The 18,409-nt window shown below is 56.0% G+C and overlaps 1 protein-coding gene across 1 annotated transcript in view; it reads left to right on the top strand.

The window, feature by feature from the left end:
- Nucleotides 1-18,409, top strand: part of URB1 (URB1 ribosome biogenesis homolog) — a 78,215-nt gene that overhangs the window by 25,746 nt on the left and 34,060 nt on the right. Inside the window, 13 exon segments of the mRNA XM_070367162.1 lie at nt 2,398-2,571; nt 3,274-3,403; nt 4,094-4,210; nt 5,569-5,681; nt 7,535-7,654; nt 9,120-9,236; nt 9,921-10,059; nt 10,845-11,015; nt 12,210-12,403; nt 14,229-14,265; nt 14,268-14,470; nt 15,346-15,525; nt 16,944-17,802. Coding sequence (XP_070223263.1) covers nt 2,398-2,571; nt 3,274-3,403; nt 4,094-4,210; nt 5,569-5,681; nt 7,535-7,654; nt 9,120-9,236; nt 9,921-10,059; nt 10,845-11,015; nt 12,210-12,403; nt 14,229-14,265; nt 14,268-14,470; nt 15,346-15,525; nt 16,944-17,802 — 2,554 coding nt within the window.

Below are 18,409 nucleotides of genomic sequence, written 5' to 3' on the forward strand. Positions count from 1 at the left end.
ACATCTGCCTGGCAAACCCTTTCTTCTGAGCTTTAAACGAATAGTGCTAACTTTCCTGGGGAACATTGAGGCCCAGCTGTTTCAGGAGTTTGGGGAGGACACGTTCATGGAAAAACTTGATCCTTAGATTCTGTGTCGCCGTTTATCATAAAGCTCCAAGTCCCAGCAGAAGCCATGTTGTGAAGGGCCCATGCCTTATTCACCGTAGCATCATGGCCTTAGCCAAACCTGCCATGAGTTGTTAGCACATGGGTCCTGAGCTTCCCAGGTGGCGCTGGTGGTAAAGAACCCGCCTGCTAATGCAGGAGACCGTGAGTAGACGCGGGTTCAGCCCCTGGCTTGAGAAGATCCTCTGGAGGAGGGCATGGCAACCCACTCCAGTATCATGCCTGAAGAATCCCCAAGGACAGAGGAGCCTTGCTGGGTGTGGTCCATAGTGTTGGACAGAGTCAGACACGACTGAAGCAAATTAACACGCACACATGCACGCATGGGTTCTGGGTCCTGCCAACCCCTCATAAACCTGGGTTGCCTCAAGACCCACCTGGCAGAGGCCAGGTGTTCAGAGCGATGCAGGGCTTGGGGCGTCCCCTGGGCGGGTGGAGTCCCCGTGTTTCAGGCAGGCTGGTTGGGGTGTGAGCACAGAAGACCAGGGTCCGCCGCGGTGGGTCACAAAGCGTGGGTTGGACCCGGTGTCCATGGGGCATTTGCCGTAAAGTGGCCCCAACTCCTCAGATTGTACTGTGGGATGAGAGGTTTTTTTGCTCCCGTCCAGGGATGGTGCTGAGAGAGAGCGGTAGGGCATGTGGAGTGGACAAGAGGCCTGGGTGGGACCTGGCAGGATGGCTTGTTTGCTCTGGTGGCCAAATCCCAGAACCAGAGTTAGGACCCAGCTAGCTTGCCCATCTGTTTTGTGAGACTCAAAATAGTTTATCCCAAGAGACTTGCAAAAAAGTCGAGTTGAGAGGGGGATGTCTGATGCTGCCTCTTGTGGGTGGGAGGTGATGGCTGGCTGCATTTCCTCTCCGCTTTGAGCCGACCCCAGTCTGTCCCCGGCGGCCTGGGATGTCAAAGGCTGTCTCACTCCCAGGACAGAGGAGTTGTGCCCCTGGAGTGTTCATGCCCCGCATGGGGCGGCCTTGGGCTGTGGTAGAGGACACGTCTTCCTCTCCTCCTGAGGCCACCATCCTCCTGTGCAGGCCCGGGGCCAGCAAAGGGGAAGCTGAGGCTCTGTCTCCCTGTCTGTGGCCCTTTCCCAGCTGTACCTGTGTTCACGTGAGTGACACAGCGACAGGTGTGTCTCGGGGGTGGAGTTAGGAGTGTGTGTGTGCAGGTTGTCGAGTGACATTTTCCTTCTGTTCATTACAGTTTTATCTATAAAATTTTAATAGCATAGATTTTAGAACCAGAAAGAAAAGAGTGGGTTCGTTTTACAAACGGGAAATTAGAGAGCTGTTCGGAGATAAGGCCTCAGGCTGTTGGCCAAGCTTCGTGCTCCAAGCCAGCGGATATACACATTGAGCACTCATTTCGGTCCTGCCTTTGAATTGATGACGGGGTGGGAGTGGTTATTGGTTCAGGGCATTTAACGTAGCCCTTCTTGAGTGTACAACATCTATATAAAATGAGACACCAGCTGATTGGAATGCGGGGGGCCTGGGGTGTTATTAGACTGAAGGTCCATCAGAAAACCTTGTTAATTCTACTTGACTCTTAAGCTACAGTATCCTACCCGGTGCTCCCTGGGCTTCTCTGTCCTTGGGGGTCCCCTGGGGCTGATGGCAGTGGGCTGGCCTGGGCCTGCGATGGAACGTGTGTCCCCGGTGCCCAGGAGATGTCCTCGCTCCTGCTGGCCCGGGGCACACCCCTGTCACCAGGGGCCTCACCTTCCCCCTTGGTGCTGATAGCAGAGGCTCTTGAACCTTACTCAGTCTCCGTGGTGAGGGAGGGTGTGGAAGGTCTCCTGGCTGTCATCCGAATCCGAGTAGAGAGTCCGGGTGTGGGAGGCCTGCGGTGGGGGCTGCCGCGAGCTTAGAGGTGGCTGTTCAGACCCAGGTGCCCGGTACCTTTGCTTATCGTCTCTGCAGCTGACGAGAAGTGCTTCTTCAGGGGCTGGTCGGGTCCTGGTGGGGCGTCGGCTGCACTGACACGGATTATCCGTGTGAGCCCAACGGTTGTCAGAGAAGACTTATCAAAAACAGACGGTGGAGTAAAAATCAGGAATAACCATCAGACTCCTTTCCTTTAGTGACCAGCCTCCCGGCATCTGCTGCTGTCAGGTCTGCAGGAGGTCAAACGGGCAGAGGCCAGCAGGCCCCCAGGAAAGGCCAGCATGCCCTGGGCCCACCAGGGCCATCCGAAGACGTTTGTGGACTCAACTCTTTGTTTTCTTCCCAGTTGGACAGCGTATCCGTGAAACACACAGCTTTATCCCTTGTTGCCGTCATTTTGAAGAGAGCCTTAAAGACCATCGAGCACTGCCTGAATAAAGAGGCCTGGCAGGAGTCAGGCGTCTACACGGCCGCCATGATGGAAGACTTCGTGCGGCTCTTCAGAGAAGCTTTGAGCAAGGTAGGCCCGGAGCCAGGTGTGGCCTCTCCTTACAGGTAGCACAGCAGCTGGGAGAGACGAGCTTGGGGGCGCAGCGGGTGGGGGTGAAGTGAAGGGAAGTGGTCGGGGGCGTTCCTGGGACTTCTGGTCTCCTTAGGAACCGTTGCACCGCTTCGCTCCCCTCCCTGCTGCTGCACACTGGCCGGGCTGGGGCCGCAGTGACGGGCAGCCTGCTCCCTCTTCCCCAGGCTTGGTCTGATGAGCAAGGAGCCTGAGCATCCATGGCCTGGCTGACCGTCCAGAAGGGGCATCCACAGGCTTGCTGGGCAGGGTGCCCCCAGCCTGTCCTAAGGGTGAATTGCTTAGTTCCCAGCGTCTGGCTCTGGTGAGCGAGTCTTTAGGGGTGTCTTTTAACGATCAGTACTTGTGTTTTCATCCGACGGATGGAAGAGCCTGGCGGGCGACAGTCCATGGTGTCACAAAGAGTCAGAGACAAAGTGAGCGACTGAGCACGCGCTTGTGTGTTCACCAGATCCTTAGCGGGCTCAGTTCGGGGACTTATACCCCAAAACAGAGCTCCCAGAGGCCAAGGTCTCTCCCTTAGGCACTCGCGTGTGCTGGCCCCTCTTCCCTGTTCTTTGCTTCTCATCATTAGTGGGATCAGTTTGTTTCTCTTCCTCTCAGTGTGACTGATTTTTTGTTTTTTTGTTTGTTTCCTTTCAGATTTTACCAGACCTGAATGCCATCATCTGGGTCTGGCAGTCTCTCAGGAAGCAAGACTCAGAACAGGATGACGAGAAAGGAAAGAAAAAGGCCAGCAAGACCGCTGCTCCCTGCGTGGCTCCCGAGAGTGGTGAGGGCTGTTTGCAGACACCACTGGCCCAGGCAGCCTGGGAGCCTCCTCTCCCGGGGAGCTTGTGAAGGCCTCTCTGACTCTGAAAGAATCCTGTGTCCTTTTTGGCTTAGTGAGAAGGAGGAGCCTAGCATCGTACTTTGGGTTTCAACATCTGTTAGAAATGTACTCAAGCTTTATGCAAGCACCACGCACATCTCTCTCAACCCTTGCATGATGGATGCCATGTGCTCGGCCTTCCGGTGGGTGGAGGGTGGTGGCAGGCGTAGGACACTCTTCTGTTCTGCGAGTAGAACATTACCCCCGGGTAGTAAGACGCGCTGCCTCAGACCTTGGCATTGGCGAGGCGTGGTGCTTTGTGTCTTGTATCTCTGTCCTGTTTAATCCTTCTTTTGGCTCTGTGGGGGGTAGGCCCTGCTGCGTGTCCCCCTTGTTCAGACGAGGACCCTGAAGCACAGAGAGCCCGAGTAGCTTTACCCTGCCCAGGGTCACAGCAGTGAAGTGGGGATTTAGACCCAGCCTGTTTGAGCGTCTTGACTTCTTTACCACATTGACTCCCTAATCTCGCGCCGTGGGCACCTGTCTGCAGCCTCGGTGTTCCACGTGCAGTTGAGCGTGATGGGATTGCTTACTGATTGAGGACAGAGAACGAGGGTGTTTCCTGATTCACACTGTTGGATTCTGATTCAGATGATGCAGAAACCGTTCTTCTGAAAGTCGTGCTGCTCCAGGTCATCTGCCTCTACCAGAAGGTGGTCCCGCACGTGGTCGTGCAGTACAACTTTGACTTCAGCAAGCTCCTGAAAGGTGCGTCCTGAGCGACGGCAGGTGCCCCTCCGCTGGGCCTGCCCGTGGGGGTGAAGGGGCCGCAGATAAACCGGGTCCCCAGGGCAGAGGACCGGGAAGGCGGGTGGGCGGCTTGTCCGGCTTGTGTGATCCACTGGCCTGGTTGTTTTCTTCGGGATCAGTGTCGGTCTTTACAGAAATATCAGATGAACACTTAACAGCACCAGGAGAGAAAAGGGAGAAGCCAGCCAGGCTGAGTTGTCTGCCAGGGGTGATCCGTAGATGAGATTCTGTGCTAAGTCGCTTCAGTCCTGTCCGACTCTTTGCAACCCATGGGCTGTAGCCCGCCAGGCTCCTCAGTCCATGGGATTCTCCAGGCAAGAACACTGGAGTGGGTTACCATGGCCTCCTCCAGGGGATCTTCCCACCCCAGGGATCAAACCTATGTCTCTTACGTCTTTTGCATTGGCAAGTGGATTCTTTACCACGAGTGCCATATAGATGAGATTCTTCTTTACCATTGGGAAGCCACATAGATGAGATTATGAGATGTTGATTGTAAATCTTCTTTTCAAAGGAAAAGGGGTGCAGAAATGAGAGCCCCTGAGGAGGTCCCCATGCACACGCGCTTTTGACATAGTTACTCAGATTTGACTCAAGTTCCAACCACATCTTATAGAAGTAACATCGTGCTTGTCCGGCCACATTCCCTTGATGGAAGAATTTGTCTACTAACACTGACTTCATAACTGGGCCAACGGAGGAAGACTTGCAGAAATAATCAGTCTTGGAATTTATCTAAGCTGTTTAAATAGTCCTGTTCAAAAAGCTACAGTTAAGTTTTTGATGGTTCAAAGGCAGAAAGTTCTCTTGCCGTGAGAAGACGAGATTTGCTAGAATGTGGCCACTGAATGTTTACTCACCGCGTTCTTCCCAAGTAAATGGTTAACCCAGAAATGAGGCCAGGGGCTGAGGACCCCGCCTCGGGTAGTGGTGGCCACAGGCTATGCATAAGATGCTGGCTGTCCTGGGAGCAAGGCCCGTGTCCCCCACCAGGGGTCGCACTGACAGGAGACTGTATGGAGGAACATGTGCCAAGGGGCTTCCAGCTGTCGGGGTGGTCAGTGTGGCCGAGCGCAGGGAAGGGCTTCCTGGGCCCAGCGGCGTCCCAGCTCTTGAGTGAAAGGTTTGGGGTGACCGCAGGTCAGGGGGGTCAGAGGCGCGTGGACAGGAGAGTGGGCGCAGGGTGGGCCGAGCCCCACGCCCTTCCACCTGTCTCCACCAACAGTTCCTCGTCGGATCCTCGTGGCCGGGGCATCAGCAGCCAGGCCTCCCCCTCCCCCTGACTTCTCATCTGTTTTCCTCTTGTCCACCCGCAGGGGTCATCTCAGAAGAGGGCCTGCGGGAGGAGGTGCCCCCGCTTCTGCAGCACCACATTCTCAAGGTGGCCCTGGAGCTGCCCGCCAGCAAGTTTCTGTGGTTAAAGGCCCAGGTACGAGGCCGAGAGCCCGCCCTGCGGCCTGAGTTCCCCTGCAGGCTGGGCGGCTGTCTGGGAATTTCTAGCTGGATCAGAACCCGGACCGCTAGTTCCAGAGGAGGACATCCGCGGTTCTCCTCTTAGAGCAAAACCTCTGCGCAGAGGCCAGGTCTGGATTTGTGAGCCAGGAATGTCTTGACTCTGCAAACGAACGTGCTTAGCTGTCCTTACTGAAAAGACATCGTTGCCACATACTGCGAGTTTTTGTGTTCTTCTAAGAGGACTTTTACATTTTTCTGGCCCTTTTAAAACCTTTTTGGAAAGAAACAAAATACATTTCTTCTCTTTTGTCCTCATCCTGGAATGACTCAAGATGGAGCTGGAGATAGACACCAAGGCAGGAGAGGGTTGAGGCTGGTGGAGAAAAGGCTGCTGGTGCCGCTCTCTGTGTCTGTGATAGCGTCTGCTAGCCCTTTCTGGAGAACGTAATGTTGACCAATAAAGGGGACTCAGGATGCAAGAGATGTTCATCCATGTGCTTAAATACCGGATGCTATGTCGCCCTGTCCAGGGAGGGAAAATGACCAGGTCAAATTAAGCACTGTCGATAAGGATGTATCTCAGTAGCTCAGATGACTTGTTTTAATGACTCAGGTCTTCCATGAGCTCTTGCAAGGAACCGTCAGTGTGGAAATTGTTAGAGGCATTGTTAGAGGTGAAACTCCCAGAGAGGTGCAGGAACGCTGTGGCACTGGGGGCTCTGTGTTCCCCTAAGTCCTCTCTCTGTGGTTCACCTGTGTCACAGCTGAGAAGAGTTCTTATCCAGGACTTAGCACCAGGCTTGGTACGAGTGTTCTACGTATCGTCTCGTTGACCGCCACTCCCAGACAAAGGCAGCTGGAGTGCAGAGTGGTTAGGAGACTTCTGGGGTCCTGGGGGGTCCAGGATGGGACCTGGGGAGTGTGGCCCAGAACCTGCTCTCAACCTGGTGAAGTCACTGCCAGGACTGCAGGACTACGGCATTAAGTGGAGTCAGGTAGCCCCGGGTGGTGTGGTTCCCCACCAGCCTCTGGCCATCTAGGGTGTTTGGTTTATCATCCCAGCTGACCCGGACCATTGAGATCTCGCTGATTTAGTTGGAAAGTGAGCAGAGAGCCCTCTTACCTTGAAAGAGCTGGTATTAACATAGTAGTTTATAGCCTGTGCTTCAGTTTTTGCTTTTAATAAGGGTCTGCTGGGCTTTGTGAATGCCAGCTCCTTAGGGGCTCAGATCGGAGCTGTAGGGACTCCCCAGGAAAACACAGAGTCTGCACGGGATCTGGAGCTCCATGTGCTCAAAGCCCAGAAGCCTCTGAGAGTCTGAATCGTGTATAAAGGGACCAGTTACATCACACCGGCGTCTTGCTGAGATGCAGCGCATACAGCATTAGGTGGACTCAGATAGCCCTGGTGGTGTGGTTCCCCACCAGCCTCTGGAGCTGCATCTGTGCCAGGGCTCCCGGGCTTGAGTCCCACCTCAGTCAATAAAACAGCCTGTTAACCCCTTTGTATCTCAGTGTCCGCACGCGTGAAAAGGGAGTGACAGTCGTCCCCAGCTCAGGCGTGTCGGGAGGATAAAGCGAGTCTGCGTCTGTGAAGCACCCGAAGGGCCCCCTGCTTCCTGCTGTGACTCTGTTGTTGCTGCCGCTGCTGTCGGGGGCTAGGAGGCTGAGCCTGCTGACTCCGGAGGTTCCTCGTGCCTGACATCCCAGCAGGCTTGCCAAGGGGTGGTTGAGATGAGGCGAGAGGCTGGAGAGAAGCCTGGGCCTGTAGTATCTGTTCACTCAGCAGCAGTGACCTCTGTTATAACTTTGTCATTCAAACTCCAGGAAGGCCCCGATGCAGAAATCATTGGAGGCAAACGATCGGTGTTTTACTTACTGATGAAAATGTTTGTGACCAGTGGCCATTCACAGCTCAAGTCATCAACCAAACTTCTGATTGTGAAGGTGAGCCTTTTCTATACCAGTTTCGCATAATCTTTCTTTGCTGAATTACGAATGTATTAGGACCGACATAATTTAAGGAGAGAGAGTTTTATGGCAGCTGTAATTTATTCTGTCTTCACCTGCTTGTGTTCCTGAGAGGCGGCCTGGTGAAGTGGGAAAGCCAGCACTTTGATCCCTGGTTCTGCCCCTTCAGGGGGCGTCGGACTTCCTGCTTAACCTCTCTGAACTTAGTTTTCTTGAGGCAAATGGGGATAACAAAGCTAGAACTACAGAAGAAATGACATGTGATCTGGGCTCAGTAAACATTAGATTGCCCGCCCTCTGGGGACCAGTTTAGTAGGCAATGCCTCGGCCTTCATCTCCAGACTCAGCCCTCTCCAGGGCTTCAGCCTTTTGACCTAGGCCATCACCACAGCCCAAGTGTCATCAAAGTTAGAGGAAGGAGATGAGTTTGTTGGTGTCTCTTCTTTCTTACGCTTGACCTTGTTTTCCAGAGCTTTTTAGGTCTTAACTGCAGTGCTAGGAAATCCAGTTCCTTGGTTCTGCTTTGTCAGGGGCTTGGGCGACGGGGGGAGTTCCTACAAAAATCACATTCACTGTGTTTGGTAGTTTAGTCGCTCAGTCGTGTCCAACTCTCTGCGACCCCATGGACTTGGGCCTGCCAGGCTCCTCTGTCCAAGGGATTCTCCAGGCAAGAATACTGGAGTGGGTTGCCATTCCCAACCCAGGGATCGAATCCAGGTCTCTTGCATCACAGGCAGATGCATTAACTATCAGAACCACTAGAGAAAAGTTTAGGGTACAAAGACTTCACCTTTCATAGAAGTGCCAGTTGTCTCTCTGGCACTTGAACCTCACATGAGCTGCCCGGAGGATGAGAACGTCTGGGTCTTGACCTCTGGCCTCTGCACGCCTGTGCTGATGTGTGATCTCACGACCACTCCCTGCATGTGGGTGGAGCGGCCTGCCAGGCTCTCCCTCGGTGTGGGGCTCACACTCCTGAGACCCCAAGTCCTGTCATCTGACCATGTGGGCTGTCACTTCACCAAGTCTTGCCTCGAAACACATTCTCCCCTCGTTAGAAATGGCGGTGCTTCTGGCCCAGGCCTGGGTCTAGAGGGGCCACGCTGAGATGGTGCAGCTGGTTGGCTCCCTGTCTTGAGGACTCTCACACAGGCTGAGGATCAAGTCCAGCTTGAAAGTCAGACTTGCCAGTGGCAGCTGGGTGTTTTAGGAGTCTAAGGGAAGGAATAAACAGCAAGGCGAGGGGCTGCATTCTCCGTGATAGAGCCCAGAGCCACCTCTCGTCGCTGGCAGAGGGGAGTGCTGTTCCGAGCTGTAGCTTACGGAGGAGAGCCGAATGGAACTTCGACCCCATGTGCACTTCCCGGGGCTCAAAAGGAGACCGAGACCTCAGAAAGCGGGGTCCCACCCTGACTTACCCCCGCTGTCTGCCTCCCAACAGATCCTGCGGGACACGGGTGTGTTTGAGCACACCTGGCCGGAGCTGGAGCTGTGGCTGGAGCACTTGGATGACATGGCGGAGGAGAACAAGGAGGCTGTGATTCAGTTTTTGGAACGTGTGAGCACCTATTTCCCGTGTAGAGGAGCGTTCAGGAAGATATATTCAGTGATCCTTAGTGTATTTAAGGTGTTTCTTAGGCAATTAAGAGGCCTTTCTTCCTGGCTCACTTCCTAATTCTTGCTGAGACATGAGAAACTACTTAGTTTTAGCATCTGTAAAATGGGAATATATCACTGAGTGCTATTTAACTTCCCTTGGGGCATTCGTTTTCACAGGAGGGATTAGTGGTACACTAAAGTGAAAGTGAAGTCGCTCAGTCGTGTCTGACTGTTCGCGACCTCATGAACTGTAGCCTGCCAGGCTCCTCCATCCACGGGATTTTCCAGGCAAGGACACTGCAGTTGGTTGTCATTTCCTTCTCCAGGGTATCTTCCCAACTCAGGGCTTGAACCCGGGTCTCCTGTACTGCAGGTAGACTCTTTACCATCTGAGCCACCAGGGAAGCCCACAGTGGTATACTAAAATTAGTATTAAAAGCAATAGTCTAGTGTGAAAAGGAGATAATTTTTTTAAGTTCTACAACAGAAAGTTTTTTTAAAAACTTGGCAGCAAAAGTATTGCTCGTACTAAGGCCTATTAAGATTCTTGCTCTTCCCTTTATTTCAACTGTGACTTCTAGGGGCACTTTTCATCCCACCTGTGACTGTCTAAACACTTCCCACTTGACTCTTCAATGCTCAGGTCCTCCTGACGTTGGTGGCGAATCCGTATTCGTACACGGACAAGGCATCTGACTTCGTCCAGGAAGCCAGCGCCCTGCAGGCCCCCGGGACGCGGCAGGACGCTGATGACGCCAGCATTCCCATCTCCCACATCGACGGTAGGTGCCATTCCCCAGTGTTCCTTGGGCTTCTGAAGAGCCAGCCATGGTGGCGTGTTAGAGACAGACAGCAGAATGGCTTTCTGAAGCCTCGTGCAGAGGGCAGATGTCCCCCACTTTCTTTGCGTCAGAGATCAATCCCCTCTGGAATTGGGAATCCCCTTGTTTGTTCCTGTAGCAGGAAATGCGTCTGGGGGCTTACTCGCTGCCTTATTTTCGTCTGTGCAGTGTTTACACTGTGCCAGGTGCTGCTCCGAGCTCCTTACAGACCCTAACTTGTATAGCCTCACGAACAACCCCAGAGTGGGCAGGCTGTCCTCGTTGCAGGTCTGGACAAGGCAGTTCAGGCACAGAGAGACCAAGCGGTCTTCTCGGCCTCACCCAGCGAGCACGCAGCAAGGTCAGGGTTCAACTGCAGACCCTGTGGCCCCGGTCTGCGCGTTAACCTCTCTACGCTCTTGTCGCTTCTCAGCTGTTGGCTTGTTTCCCTGACTGGTTGAAGTTTGTGGGCTTTTCTCAGTGTCACCTGAGGAAACGTCAACCCATTATCACCTGAGTGGATAATCTTGCATTTTTTCCTGCAGAGATAATGAAGATTTTTACAGACGATACCGTATCTGTTTAGAATCAAACATTACATTAAGCGTTTTCCCCCCAAGAGAAGTTTAGCTTTTCTTTGTTCCCCTCTATGCAAGTGTTCTCTTTCGTGCCCTCCAGGGGCTTCATGCCGTAGAAACCGCCAGTGCCTCTTTACCTGGGCCTGACTCCCCCGTTTCCATCTCCAGATGTCCTCGACATGGTGGATGTGCTGGTGGAAGGCAGCGAAGGCTTGGATGAGGAGGTTGGCTTCGTCCTGAATGAAGACATGATCCTCCTCACGTTCCCGTTCAGCGCCTTGGTCCCCGCCGCCCTGGAGGCCAGGAATAAGTTGCTCCTTGGAACAGAAAGTGAAGCAGGTACCCATGCGCGTGGTCAGGGTCTTCTGAGTGCATCAGGCCAGCTGGGTCTCTGGAGGGTAGGAGATGGGCTTCCAGGGGCTCTGGAAATAATTGCTGCAAACCCAAGGCAGCAAGGGTTCAGACCCACCAAAGTGACAGCTGCACAGCTGGTAGAGCTCAGTGTGCAGGAATCAGGGGTCTGGAGGCTGACTCGGCTGTCGGGGTAATGGGTCATCTGACAGATGAGCCTGAAATTGCGTGTTTGCATGGCTGCAGACAGCTGCGGTCACACCAGTGTTTCCCCTTTGGTCCTTATTCATGATTATCTTGATGCTGAGCGCTTCCCTGGTGGCCGAGATGGTAAAGAACCCGCCAGCCAGTGCTGGAGACCTGGGTTCAATCCCTGGGTCGGGAAAATCCCCTGGAGAAGGGTATGGACACCCACTCCAGTGTTCTTGCCTGGAGAATGGACAGAGGATCCTGGAGGGCTACAGTCCATGGGGTCGCAAAGAGTCAGACATGACTGAGCGTCTAACAAACATCTTGACGCTAAGGGACAAGTCCTTCATCTCTCCTGGGTATCCAGGAAACATAGACCAAAGGAAGCACTCACGGATCACAGAGGTGTCATTTAGTCAGGATCGTTCAGGATTTGCTGCAGTAACAGCTACGTCCCAATGCATCAGTGGTTTAGGGACTAAGGGTCTCTTGCTTGACCTTGTCCAGGACAGGTCAGGTGCTCTCCTGGGTGGTTGTCATCCAGGAGATCACGGCTGCTCCCATCTTATTATCTGTGCCGTCTCAACATACAGCACCCAGAGTGCCTGTGGAAGGGGAGGAGAGTGTGGACAGTCCCGCAGGGTGCTCTGGCCAGGCCTGGAAGCGGCTAAGCCAGTTGTGGGGTCCCTGCCTGACTGCAGGGAGGCCGTGTGCCGAGGTAGAGAGGAAGTGGCTTGGTTTGCATCAAGCAGATCCTGGAGGCCTTGGCCTCACCTCTTCCGGGCCTGGGTCTCCCACTTCTGGGCCTCCGCACCTGCGGTCTACTGTGTGCTGTATGTTTAAGTAAAAGTCTGCTGTGGTCTGCAGTGGTAGCCTCTGCCTTCCATCGTGGTCGTGTGATCCCTTAGAGTCATGATGAATCTTTCTGGGTCTCGAATTCTTGCGGGAGTTGGGGTGACTGATGGTCCCAGCAAGCTCCTTCCTCCCACACAGGAGAGAGCGTTGTGGCATATCTGACCGGGGTTCTCACGGACCTGCTCCATACCCAGAGAGACCCACTGGCCCTGTGTCTTCTGCTTCAGTCTTACGACCAGTTGGAGCCTCCAAGCCTGCCTTGCCGCCACCGGCTGTCCGGGTTCAACAGATACTACAGCCTCTGGATCCCAGAGCCAGCCCGCGAGGCCCTGGTGAGCCACGCGACCCAGCAGAAACCAGGCCTTCCTTTCCCTGGGAAACCCCGGAGGCCCCTGCCCGTGGGCCGCAGCAGCCTGTACCCCAGCTGTGTAGCTTTTCTCAGCTCACAGGGTGAACTTTCTTCACCTTCTCGTTTTCCTTGGTTAGAAGAGGAAGCGCAGTGGTGATCAGCTGACATGTCGAGAGTCAAAGGGGCTCAGTGATGGGGCAGAATTGAAATCCCCGCTGGCTGCGTGACTGGGGGAGGAGGTCCCTTCTCCCTTTTGCATGGTCTGTACACGCTGGCCCTGTGGCCCTCGTCCAGGCACCCCAGAACCCCCTAGACCAGGCATGCCCAGCAGTCAGACCTGGCCCCTGAAGGCTGCCAGCCAGCTACGTTCTGCTAAAACTGGAAAAGCAAAAAAGGAAAGAAGGAAACCCATTTTCTCTTGGTGAGGACTGCATTCTTAGCACATTATTGACCAGGAGCTTTTTGCAGAAATTAACAGGTGTGGCTGGCCGTTTGTTACATAAGTGAATATTGAAATAACTCCACTCAGTAACATTCGGGCAGTGAAAGAAGAATTAATATGTCGGTGGTCAATAAGTTGTTAAAAGGGGTGCTGCAGGTCTGGCCCTAACATGGAGGACTGAGGATCGCTGAGTGGGGCAGGAAGGTCCCTTGGCGTGTGCATTTTTGTGTTTTCGGTCAGTTGTGGCTGCGCTTAAAAAAGCAGGCAGCCGGGACTCCTCGCCTCACGGACTTGGTGGCGGTAGCTCAGGTTGACTGCGTGTTCGCTGTTTGTCAGGGCCTACCCCTAAGGGCAGTGTGTGTCTTTTCTGCCACTTAACCCTCCCAACTCAGAGGTCAGGACTTCCTGTCCTCGTCGTACACATGGGGAAACGGAGGTGCGGAGCGACTCCACCACCAGTCAGCGGTGGACTCAGGCTTTTGCCAGGCAGCCGGGCGCCAGAGCCCAGGCCCATCACGGCCATCACCGCCTTCCTGCCTGCCAGGCCGTGGTTAGGAGCTGGTCAGAGCCACACAGCAGCCCCCGTGGGTCAGCAGTCGGGTGGTGCCATGGTGCTCCCAGGGTCGGCGTCCACCCTGTGGAGCTGGGCACAGGCCGTTCCCACCCACGAGGGTGCATCCGGATCCCCAGATGCTCAGTCACTGCGCAAGTCTGTTCAGCAGGTCTGTGCGGGCCTGGGAGTCTGCATCTTTAGCAGGTTCCTGGTTAGTGCCGCTGCTGGCCCAGGGACCCCACCTCCAGCCCCGCTGAGTTTCAGGGCTCATGCAGCCTAGTTGTGTTGGCCTTAGGAAGCGGAGTGTTTGGAGGTGTAACAGTACAGGCCCTGTGGGCTAAATAAAGATGGCAGTTGGGAATGAAGTTAGAAGAAATGAACCCCTTTGAGACAGGCTGGTTGCAGGAATCTGTCTTCCAAGCAGTCCCTGTCATCCTATCCTTCCGGGGGAGGCCTTCGAAGGGTCTGCAGCTCGCTGAGCTCACCCCTTCCTGGGGCAGGACTTCCCAGTCTGCAGGGATCGATCACAGTGACTCCCGTTTGAGTGAAGTCCTGTCTTTGTCCCGGGCGGCTGCGGTTCTCCAGGGCATGTAAATAACCTCCCCGACCCAGCGCCCTCACGTGAACACACGCTAGGATAAAACATGTGTGACTGAGCGCGTTGGGCTTGATGGGCTTGTGTGGTTTTCAGCATCAGTGGGTGACTTTCTGTGAAGCGCCTCACTGTCGTGCGTGTCGCCCATCCCTGTCGCCACACTCCGTGCCCTTGGCCCCCTTGGCTGATCCATCTGCCCTTCTCACCTCGTCCTCCAGCCGCTGCAGACTTCGGGCAGCCCTGCCGCACCAGGCCCCCGCGCCCGTCCTTCTCCTCCCTGTTGCAGACGGCCTACGCCAGTCAGGACCAAGGCCAGGGCCCAGGCAGGCTCCTACTCCTGGACGAGGGGGTTCAGGCGCAGCTGCGGGCGGCCCTCCTGCGCCTCCCGATGCACCAGGCCCTGCGCGCCGCCAAACACCTGCTGCTGTACATCAGGAGCGCCGTGGAGAGCTTTGCCCAGGTCAGCGCTGCCCCTGGTCCCTGCATCACCGCCCACGCGAGTGTGGCTTCTGCTGTGGCTTCTCACTTCGGAACTGAGTGGTAGTGTGGATTGGAGCATCCCAGGGCCCTGCTGTCGCCCTGCTCGTTCTGCACGTGGGGAGGCTGGTGGCCAGTGCGCAGGGCCCCAGGCAGGCCTGTAGTCCGGGTGGCTGGTCTGGCTCCCTTCTCCCTGGAGCAGAGGTCTAGATCCCAGATGGGGAGCCCAGCACAGCTGAACTTGGTCACCCAGGCAGCGATCGGTCAGGACGGGGCCCTGCCAATGGCTGACCAGGTCAGCATCACAGCCAGGCCTCCCATCTTCCTTCATGAGTTTAAATTTAGTGGCTCATTGTTGAGTGTTCTGTCCCTGAGCTGCTTTACCAGAGTTTTAGCTTAGATTTTGAGGGGCGCCTTTCCTTTTCATCTTGGTCAAAACAAACCTCAGTGTTTCATGAAGATTTAGGAGAACATGTCTTAATTAAGACGGCTTCCCAGGTGGCGCTAGTGGTCAAGAACCGCCTGCCAATGCAGGAGACACAGGTTCGATTCCTGGGTGGGGAAGATGCCCTGGAGGAGGAAATGGCAACCCACTCCAGTATTCTTGCCTGGAGAATCCCATGGACAGAGGAGCCTGGCAGGCCACAGTCCAGAGGGTCACAAAAAGTCAGGCACAACTGAAGCGACTTAGCACGCATGTCTTACTGAGACATGACTTTGATGTTGTTGGTGTTGCCGTTTGAGCCCCGTCTCCCTCTTTGATCCTGGTTTCTGGCAGCGTTGCCCGATCTGCGCCAGGGGACCTGGCGGTGAGTGTCGGCCCTTCCAGGCCTGAGGGTCGTGTGTCTTGCCTCACAGCTGGGCCGGAGTGCGGGGCCGCCCCTGCTGCAGCTCCTCCTGGATCTCCTCCGGCGCCTGGTCATCCACTGCCTGCAGCTGGACGCGCAGAACCAGCAGAAGTGCGAGGCCGCCCAGGCTGAGTCCGACCTCTTTGTGGACATGGAGTCCGTGGCCTCGCTGGAGCTGGCCAGCGACAAGGTTCGGCTACCCTTCTTCCCCCTTCCTGTTGGCCCTTGTCCTAGGAGGTTATAGATGCTGGTTTTCCCTCTGTTCTGGTTGGAAGCTAGCACCTGTTCATTGCAGGGAAGCAGGGAAAAGCAGAGGCCACTAGAGGAGATACTAAACACCACCCGCACCCCCATCCTGAGGGAGGCATGTTCACTTTGGGTGCTCACCCCCTTCTGCGAACACTTTTCCCTCCCACTGTGCGCCCCGAGCATCCTCAGAACCCAGCCTGCATCTTTTCCTTGTAAAGGGGTTGTGGCCTGTATTGAGTAAAGGCTGGGCAGGGGGTGCGGCCCTCCATCGTGAATACTTCCAGCGACCACTCTGCCCGAGAAAAGTGAGCCTCCTCCTCTTGCTGGTGGCTCGGCAATCAGCTGCTTACCTAAGGCCCGACCAAGTCTTTCTCACCTGTTTGCCATTTGAGATGTTATGTGGGGTTCAGGAAGCAGGCATGTTCCTCATTTCATAATCAAATGCCGGGCTCCCGTGCTTTGGTCTCCGAGGGGGCTTTTGGGGCGGGGCAGGGGCGGGGTGTTGGTGCAGGACCACCTGTTAGCCAGTCATCAGGCACAGCACTCCTAATCTGTGCTTTGCTGTTTTCACTTGGGAAAGCTCAGTTGGCAAATTCGTAGGCTTCTCTTCCCTTCCCTGAAGAGTAAATAAGGAGAAAAATAGATTTCTGTCCCCAGGGGCTGGGTGGCCTCCTTGGCTAGGAAACATGTGCAGCAAGGCTGACTCAGATCCCTCTCTGATGCAGCCAAGGGTGCTCGGCTGCTCTCTGCTCAGTGGTTTAAACTAGTCTCGGGGTCAGAGTTCGTTCCCTGAGGGCCTAGTCTCCTTCTGAGACTGGACGCAGGCTCACCTTCAGTTCTAGCCCATGTAAGCCCTGCCCACCTCCCTCAGCCACAGAGTTTCTTCTCAGCGGAGGCCACCCTGCCTCTGTGGTCTGGTGGTACTCACGTCCCTTTCCCACATTTACTTAGGAGGGCAGGGCTGCTAGGGAGAGACCAGAAGACGACGGATTGTAATTGCACGTCAGCATCTCTGTGTAGACATGGCCTGCCTGAGTGACCATGGAGAGCAGTTTCTCTGCACATTTAGTTCATTCAGCCTCCGTTCATCAGATTCCTGCTGGTCTCGGGCAGAGGGGCACTAACTGAGTTACAATCCAGGCCCCTTGGTCTCATCTGGGAGGAGGTGCATCCCAGTGGGGTCACAGTTCTGAGTGGGTCTGGGTCGGGGTGCTGTGGGCACCCCCCCAAGAAGGGCAGGGGAGCTTGAGCTTGAGGCCGGAGGTGGCTGAGGAAAGCTGCCCTCCACTGTCCGTCCGGCTCGAGGGCAGCTGCTGGCGGGGCGGCGGCTGAGGCCTCTACCCTGTGGCTCTGTTCCAGACGCTGGAGGAGGTGCTGGTGGCTGTCCTCAGACACCCCACGCTGGAGGGCTGGTTCCTGGCCCTGGAGCGGCAGGCCCTCCCGCCGCATGCCCTCAGCCCGGTCCTCGTGAAGCTCCTGGCAGCCAGCCTCAGCTCGGGGATCCTTCCGCTGCTGGTGGCCAGTGCTCCAGCCCTGCGGAGCCTTGGTCAGTTGGGCCTGCTGGCCAGGTACTCAAAGGCCATCACCCAGAGTGTCCTCCGCGAGCTGCACAGCCTGAGGGCCAGCTCGGCCACGTCAACGCCAAAAACCCTCCTCCCTCCGCTCGAGGCCCTGCGGGGGCTGCACCCCTACATGGAGGACGCCCCACTCCGGGAGGTCACCCTGGCCCTGCTGAGCCTGCCCGAGGCCCGCCTGGCGGCCCAGCGACCCACCCAGCACCCCCGGAAGGAGAGACCGCTGACCGCCCTCGGGAGGACCCTGGTCCAGCTGCTGAGTGGCCGCGCCCAGGAGCAGCCGCAGAGCGGGGAGCCCCTCTGGGCCTCTGAGTACGTGCGGGGCCTGGCAGCTCTGCTGCCCGCGCTGGCCGTGGCTGAGCTGGACGCCGTGCTGCTTGGGGCTCTGCAAAGAGAGCTGGCGCTGGTCCCTGCGGTCAGGCTGGCCCTGCTTGATGACTGCCTGGCGCGGCGGACGCCGGCGGCCCTGGCCACGGCAGCCCTGCTCCTGCAGCACAGCTGGCCGCACCGGCTGCGCTTCGAGCGCTGGTGCCAGCAGGCCGGCTCCGGACTCTGCCTGCGGGAGGCCCCGGACGACTTCCTCCCCATCGTCCATGTGTACCTGCAGGGCAGGACTCAGGGATGCTTCACACGCCCCGCAGAAGGTACGGGAAGGGGTGGCTGGGGGCAGCTGGGAGGACCCTGTCTCTTCCTCCCCGTGTGTCCACCCTTAAGCCCTGGAGCCTCACATTCCAGGGTTCGATTTAGCTCTGTTTCCCCGCTGGTGTCTGCCCCAGCTCCAGAGTTAGCTCCAAGTTACCCAGAGGAAGCTGGGGCAGTAGCTGTGGCCACTGGGGGCCAAGGAAGGAGCAGCTGCATCTGGGTCTCGCTAGGGGGAGAGGGGTCGCTCGGGTGAGGGTCCTTTGCCCCTTTCCCCACCGTCCAGCACGTTGGTTGAGCTTGCTGAGCGGAGCCATTCAGCCGCACCCAGCTCTCTCTCTTCCCTCACTGGGTCTCAGATTTGAGGCACTTTCTGATCACCCCAGTTTAATTCCTTTTGACCAGTATGTATGAATGGCGTTTCGCTCACTGCTTTGCCTCTGTGCCTCATGGCTTGATATCATCGATGACAAAAAAATGTTCTTACAAAGTAAGAGGCCCTCCACTCGTACGGCCTGTGGTTCTCCCTGCCCCTCTCCTGTTCCCGAGTGAGTTCAGGACTTGAGTGCTCATCGTCTCATCATGACTTGTGAGCTGGGGCCCCCGGGCTGA

Source organism: Bos mutus, chromosome 1 (genome assembly GCF_027580195.1).
Source record: "Bos mutus isolate GX-2022 chromosome 1, NWIPB_WYAK_1.1, whole genome shotgun sequence".
NCBI classification, from domain to species: Eukaryota; Metazoa; Chordata; class Mammalia; order Artiodactyla; family Bovidae; genus Bos; species Bos mutus.